The following is an 8,201-nucleotide window of genomic DNA, read 5'->3' as shown; positions in this document are numbered from 1 at the left end:
GTGGATCACAAACTAAATGAGTCAATGACGTAATATCCATGGGACCTTTCCACATCTGGGAAGGGAAAAATTTGTTGCTTTAAAGAACATGTAAGTAACATTTATATTTATTTTTACGCTGGTGTTCAAGGAAATGGCATTTTATCTCTAGTTACAGTAATTTCTTTGTGCTAGAAATGAGGCAACACAAAAAGCACTTGAATCACATTGCTTCCAGATATTAATTTATTATTTGCAGACTCCAGTCTCAGTTAGTCTAAGTTTCAACATAAATTCTGCAATTGTGCAGTATTTTCTTTGCTAGGGCTTGGTTTATAAACAAGTGTAGTAGATGCTTTCAAATTCTCATCTATATATTTTCCATTACATAGACCGCAGCGTACTTGCCATTGTTCATTTGAACATTATATAATTTACACACAGTTTAATCTTTATAGTGCAAATAGACTAATCACTACATGTGATCCAAGCCATATGTTTTTTAAAGAACAAGGAATGTTACTGAAAATGCATACATAAATATAAAAAAAGACTTGTGACAATTTCATTATATAAAGGTTAAAGGCTTGATCCTTCAACCAATGAAGTCAAAAGAAAAGCCTTCAGAATCTGAACCTGTTAGTTATTGAGCTACCTGAATTCCAATAACTCCAATGGGAGTTGAGACCCTCAGGAACTGGCGTTATGTCTCTGCCAACCCTATCAGAGTAGATTTTACTGAAGAAAAAAAAAAAAAAAAAGCAACTGTCAGAGCTTTTCAAAGAATTCTTGCTGAAATAGTTTAGATTTCTTTAATTAGCCCCTGTCAAATAGTATTTTAGAGAGATGGATAGAGATATTGGATTAGACTATAGTTGGAAATGTATGATTTGAATCTCTAAATACTAACATTTGAGATCTGCTGATCTCAGCAGAACATTTCCGATTAGGTCTCCAAAACGTTGCCTCTTAATTTCTGTAAATTATTCACTAAAGTTATTAGGGACCCTCTTATGACCTTGGGACGTCATCCTGCTCCCATTTAAGTAAATGGAAAAACTTCTATTAGCTTTAGTGGTGCAGGTTATGGCCTTAGTGAAGGGGGAAAACATGCATTTATGCAAACTTTTAAAAAATATCGATCATTTGTCCAAAATGGATCAATGAAGTATAACACCATAGTACTGAGAAATTTACAACAAAATAAATACCTGACAAAGTTCCAAACATAAATTAGTTTATTAAAATTTAGTAGATAGAGAACCACTGCATAAATAAAATTAATTATATCTGGTGCAATCTTCTTTCCAACATTTTACAGAAAAAAGTTTTTAAATTTTGAAACAGATGGGTATTTCAGGATTTTAAAAGTCCTGGAACTGATTTAAAGGATAAAAATTTCTAATGGTGAAAAAAATACATGTATTATAATTAAAGAAATTCAATTAAATTGTTTTGTTTCTCACAATCTCTTTGTAATTAGAGTTCATGCTTGAAGTATTACAACCAGTCAATTACTGTGCACAAAAATAAGATTAACAGAGAAAGTACACAACTATTCAAAGCTTAAGAGAACTAGATACAGTGCAAATTTTCAGGACATAACCTGAATGAGTGTCTCATATATGATTGATGTCAGCAATCATATTTTCAGTATTTCATGAAGTAATACACTAGTTTGTACCATACATCCTAAATAACAACCTTCTTTTAATTTTAATAGATTTTACTATTACACCTATTTGAAACAGCAGATCCTTTTACCATGTAAGTTCTGTTTTCCATTTTGACATGCTGACAAATTTCAGCCAAAGCACCTGTATATTTTTTTGACTGATGCAATACCTCTGGCATTTGTATTTTAATAAACAAAAACCATGGCAGCAATATCTTGGGTTCTGTGTGACATATGTACTTTGTTTTGACAGCTATCAGACACTGTTAATTTTCCATGCACATCATCTATTCAAACCAGTTTTCCTTTAGTAGAAAATGTACAGCATCATCAAATCCATTTTGGTACAGCGATTCCATCGTCTTCTGACTTGGTGGGAATAAAGCTTGATTAAGCCTTACCAGGTTGGCCACGGACAACTGCAACAGAGAAGTATTTTAAATTAGGCAACTGTCAGGACCAACTATTGTATTTTGATTTTCTTGTTCTCTTTGTCTCTTCATCTCTCCTACCCCCCTTTAGGATGGATAGATGATGTTTCCAAAATCTAAGGACTATTCAAGACGCCAGTTGATCATCCTGATAGTGTAATGATTGTCTGGCTATAAATATGCTCTCCCTCCTTACATTTTAGATTCTTTCATTAAGACTATTTTATTTGTAGGTAATTTAATCCAATAATAAATAAAATTACAATGAATAAGATATTAGACATTTATTAGTTTAAATTATTAACTCATTTCTCATTTAATATATATTTTATTTCTTACACACTTCATAAATGATGCAATATAATCACAGAATAATAATTATTTTTATTTTAAATAAATAATTAATCAAATTTTGCAACTATGGAATCACCAAGTCTCTGGAGCCTTGTCTGAGTTGAATAGGGCAGTTCAAAACTCTCAGAACTATTGTTTCAGGTTGACTGCGGATTCAGACACGCATCCATTGATTTGGTTAACATTTTCAAGGTTGTCTCTGTAACTCTGAGGACTAGAAACTGTTTTAAGTGATACTTCAGATTCTGGAGCACAACTGTGGGGCAGGAAGTGACTTCTGTAGCAAATTCCACAGATGCAGAAAACAGAGGGCCCTCCAAATAAACTCTTTAGCATGTATGGATGAGGCACCAAACTTTATTTATACAACCAAGACTCAGCTAGATGACTCAGTTGGACGATATCAACTTATTTTCTATATGGATACATGATGCAAATATTAGCCAAGTAATGTGTGGCAGATAGCATATACATGTTAATTCCACCTACAAAATCATCTTTCCAAACCATTCCTACTGCTGAAATCCTTGTCCATATTCTAATCATCTTACCTTGAATAATGTAACCTTTTCCTGTCTGTCCTCAGCACTCCCTGCCACTGCCAAAGTAATCTCTCTCATCACTTCATCCACATCCCTGAATCTTTCCATTGGTTTATTGTATCTCACGGTGATTTCACTCTCGTACAGAAGACTAGCACACCACTGAACTCCCAATTAAGATCTATTTTAAGTGCTTAATTAGGACTTCGGTGGTGCAAAGGCCTTGTGCTGGTCATCTGCATAGGAAAGAATTTGTCATACTGCATATGACGAGTTCCTCATTCTCTTCACAAGTAAAAAGGCAAAAATACTGCAAGTGAACTGTCGGCTGAATGCCTGGATTTGTGGAACATTGAGCCATATTGCTCTGGGAGAGAGGACTATAGGAAAAGGACAGTCTGCATCTCACAAGCAGGGAGCTAATCTTCCCAACTGGAAACTAACTGGAGCAGCTAAGAGGGTAACATAGGAGGAGGAGGAGGCAAATGTGGTAGAAATTCAAATCTAGTGCATCATAAACTAAACTAAACTGATGTGACATAGAACATGAAAACACAACATTTTTCAACTGTTCTGTGGTAGGAGTCTGGACAACAAGCAAGAGAAATTGGAAGTTTACATTGGTGAGAATAAATTTGATATAACTGGCACTACTGAAACAGTGGGATGATTTACATGACTGGAATGTTAAAATCCTTTGGTTTAGGAAGGACAGAATGGGTGAAAGAATTGGGGTGTGATATTAAAGATACCATTACTTGTTTTAGAGTTATTTGTAACTCAGAAGCATAGGATCTTGAATGCATATAGATCAATGTGCTAACTAATAAAACCCAGAAGAGTGTATTCGTGAGAGTCTGTTACAGACCACTGAATCAAACCAGAGAAAGCAGGATTAGTTACTTTCTTAAGCACTTGTCTTTAATATGAGGAAGGAAAGATTGTGTTGTGAGGGGGGACTTTAATATCAACAACATATACTGGAAGTCTCAAGCAACCAATAGAAAAAAATTATCAGAGTGTCTAAAAATTATAGATAATTTCCTAACACAAAAGTATTGCACCCAAAAGGAGTTAGCTCTATTTTGTACCTCATTATGATGGAAAAACAATCATTGGACTAGAAGTTGGTATTTGCCTAGGAATCATGATTACATTCAATTAAGGGCAAACAGAGGACAATCCCAGACATATCTGGTGCTTCAAAAGGGTTAATTTCCCAAAGATGAGGAATATTATGAGCAAAATGGATTGGGAGAAAAAATTTAGGCAGAAAAATCTGAATGAAAATCTCAAAGAAGATCTTATTAGATGTCAAAAAAGCCATAATTTTATAAACAAGAAAGAATACAAATCTGGCTGAAAGACCATCCTGGTTCATTAGTTAAGTGAAGGGAGCAATTAGAAATAAAAAAACCAAATATATAACAAATAGGAAAAAGGGAAATAAACAGTAATAGATAATTGTTAAGGGAAGGTTAAGACATCAAGGGGAAAAAATGGATGGAAAGGCTAAGGACAATAAGGAGCGTAAGTACAGGTGACCCTACCAGCATCCACTCAAGATGCCCCAATTCATAAATGTTAAAGTATCTGATAGGTGTCATGTAATTGGAAAACTAACAACACACTGATCATTAATATTCTTGAGTGGTGTATTTATGGTAAATGTCCAAGGGGCTATATAAATATGAAGGAAATGTAGAAAAGGTGTTTACCAGACAAGTAAACAGGTTTTTCCCAGACAAAGGACAGCCTGATGCCTCCAGTGGTCATCAGAGTCAATAAGCAATCACATCATTTGCATTTTAGCAAACACCAGTGGAGGAAGAAGCCATGGAAAGTTCTTCATTAGCAGAAACCATGTCTCCTTCCTCACAGCTTGAATGAGCTTTACTTTGGGGGTGTGTGGGGGGGTAACCTTCAGAAGAGTCAATTTCTAAAGTTCACTAGATTATAAAAGAGAGAAGCAAAGACCCCTAAGATGACAAAGGAAACAAGCACTATAAACTTTGTGGGACATCTTGACCAGAGGGGTGGTCAGCCATCTTGCTGGAAGGTTGATTGATAAGGAAACTACCTTGAACAAAGGCTGTAGGTTACACACTAGAAAGCATTTTTCACTTTTATTTGGTTGGAACCATTTCTAATACTATCTTTTGTACTTGAGCACACTTAAAATTCTATATCCTTTTGTTAATAAACTTGTTTTATTTTCAAGCTATACCAACCCAGTGCTGTGTTTGAAACAAAATGATTGCTAGCTCCGGTTAAAGTGATAAAGCTGTGCATTTTGTCTCTTTAGAGGAACAAACAAAACTTCTTATCCACTGAATGGTCCAGGGAAGAACTAGGCATTGCAGAGCACATACTTTTGAGAAAAACTGAGACTGGGGAGAACTATTTGAGTCATCTTGCAAGATATAACCAGAGCTGGTGTATACTGGACTGGGGCTAGGGTTTAACAAGCAGGCTGCTGGAATCAGAGTTGCTGGTTCAGACCTGCTTATCACAGACACTCAGTGCATGGCTTGTCTGCAGGCTTTCGGTATCCAGGCTGAGCCACAGCAGCAGAGCATTTAAGGCACAAGCATTACGGGCAATCAATGACAAATCCCTTACTGGTTTGGCTTGCAGTATATTAGGAACAAAAGAAATCCCTCAAATGGTATACTACCCCATATTCCCTTGTTAACAGATGGAGATGGTAAAATTGTTAATAATGATGCAGAAAAGTTCCATAAATATTCCTGCCTGATATTTTGAAAGAAAGGGGATGAAGTATTCATTTCAGATGTGGATGATGTACTTTCCAGCCCATTAGTAACAAAGGAAGTTAGTCAATCGTCATCTACTAGGAATAAATATTTTTCAATCAGCAGACCCAGATAACTTCCACCCGTGAGTCCTGAAGAGTTGACTGAGGAGCCTTTTCTGGCAGCAGAGAAAGACTCCAGCAGTGGGGAAAGGCTCTGCCAGCTCCCCGCTGCTGATGTGAATTTTTAATAAATCTTGGAACAGTGGGAAAATTCCACAAAATTGGAAGAGTGCTAATGTTGTGCCAATACTCAAAAAGGGCAAGTGGACAGGTAACTATAGCTAGTTAACCTGACATAAATCCCAGCCAAAATAATGGAAAATCGGAAAGCATATTCAATTGATAAAGCATTAAAGGATAGGAATATAAATAATGCCAGTCTACATGGTTTTACAGAAAGTATGTATTATCAAACAAACCTGATTTCATTCTTTGAGGAGCTTACAAGTTTGGTTGATGAAGTTAATTGCATAGACCAGGGATCGGCAACCTTTAGCACACAGCTTGCCAGGGTAAGCCCCCTGGCGGGCCGGGCCGGTTTGTTTACCGGCCGTGTCCGCAGGTTCGGCTGATCGCGGCTCCCACTGGCTGCGGTTTGCCGTCCCAGGCCAATGCGGGAAGCGGCGCGGGCCGAGGGATGTGCTGGCTGCAGCTTCCCGCAGCCCCCATTGGCCTGGACTGGCAAACCACGGCCAGTGAGAGCCGCAATCAGCTGAACCTGCGGATGCGGAAGGTAAACAAACCGGCCCGGCCTGCCAGGGGGCTTACCCTGGCAAGCTGCATGCCAAAGGTTGCCGATCCCAGGCATAGTCCTAATATATTTTGACTTGTAATGCGTTTGACTTAATACCGCCCCACATTCTGATTAAAAATTAGCACCACAAACTATCAATAAAGAACACATTAAAGGGATTAAGAACTAGCTAACTGACATAAATCTCATAAAATAGTTGTCAATGGGGAATTCATGTTGAATGGGATATTTCTAGTGAAGTTCTGCAGGTATAAGTAACTAGTCCAGACACTATTCAACATTTCATTGATGAGCTGGAGGTAAATATAAAATCACAGCTGATAAAATTTGCATACAACACTAAAACTGTCAGGGCGGTAAGTAATAAGGAAAACGGCAATTATATAGAACAATCTGGATCTCTTGGTAAGTGGGTCCATTCAAACCAAAGGTATTTTAATACAGCCAAATGCAAGGTGATACATTTAGGAACGAAGAACCAGGAACAAGGCTATACCTACAGAATTGGGGACTGTGTCCTGGAAATCAGTGAGTATGGAAAGGATATAGGTGTCAGAGAACAAACAACTCAACATGAGCTCCCAGTGCCATGCTGTGGCAAAAAGGGTTTATGTGATCCTTGGATGTATAAACAGGTTTTACCTCTGTATACAGCACTGATGCAAGAGATACTGGAATACTGCATAAAATTCTTGTGTCCACATTTTAAAAAGGATGTTGAAATATTGGAGAGTGTGCAGAAAAGAGCCACAAAATTTATGAGGGCGTGAGAAAATGCCTTACAGTGAGAGACTAAACAAGCTTAATCAGGTTAATTCATCAAAAATAAGATTGAGAGGTGACATCATTACAGTGCATAAGTGTAGAGAGAAAATACTGGGTAGTAAAGGGCTCTGCAGTCTAGTGGAGTAAGGTACAACAAGAACCTGGAAGCTGAAGTTAGACAAATTTAAATTAGAAATTAGGCATAAATTTTTAACAGTGAGGGTGATTAACCATTGGAACTAAATACCAAGGGAAATGGTGGATTTTCCATCTGTTGAGGTCTTCAGATCAAGCCTGGATGTCTTTCTGGAAGATATGCTTTAGTCAAAGACAATTTATGCTTTAGTCATACCAAATTACTGGGTTCTATACAAGGATAACTGGGTGAAATTTAATGACCTGTGATACACAGGAGGTCAGACCAAATGATCTAGTGATCTCTTCTGGCCTTAAACTCTATGAATCTATGAAGAAGGCCCTTACACCTTGTGTACACAAGGAAATTAATCAGCATATAAGGTTGTCCTGTTCAGGTTTTCCCATGATCATCCTTTTTTGAGGTGGCTGTCCTGGAAAATCTGTAAGTGTGCTCAGTACACACTGCCAGCTGTCCAGTTTTGTGGGCTCAGGATCATCCTAGATGTCTTGGATTTTTGTACCTCAGAGGTGACAACCGTACTGGCACAGTTACTGCAGAATAACTCCCTGTGTGGACACTATTCTGGAATAAGAATCACTTTATTCTGGAATAATTACTCCACTTTGGAAGTTGCAGGTCATGCTATCTAATCTTTCCCCAGGCCTTTGCTGGAGGAATTGTATTAGGATAGAATAACTTCTTTATCTTCTTCTATTTCTCCTCCTTTTTTTTTTTTTTTTTTTT

The 8,201-nt window shown here is 37.3% G+C and overlaps 1 protein-coding gene across 1 annotated transcript in view; it reads right to left on the bottom strand.

Annotated features, from left to right (window-relative positions):
- Window positions 1-202: 202 nt before the first annotated feature.
- Window positions 203-8,201, bottom strand: part of PNPLA4 (patatin like phospholipase domain containing 4) — a gene marked incomplete in the record, with an annotated part of 43,042 nt that continues 35,043 nt past the window's right edge. The window contains 1 exon segment of the mRNA XM_034757356.1: window positions 203-2,073. Coding sequence (XP_034613247.1) covers window positions 1,942-2,073 — 132 coding nt within the window.

Source organism: Trachemys scripta, chromosome 1 (assembly GCF_013100865.1).
Source record: "Trachemys scripta elegans isolate TJP31775 chromosome 1, CAS_Tse_1.0, whole genome shotgun sequence".
Lineage (NCBI taxonomy): Eukaryota > Metazoa > Chordata > Testudines > Emydidae > Trachemys > Trachemys scripta.
The sequence above is the reverse complement of the archived record's forward strand: the minus strand, read 5'-3'. Positions and strand labels throughout refer to the sequence as shown.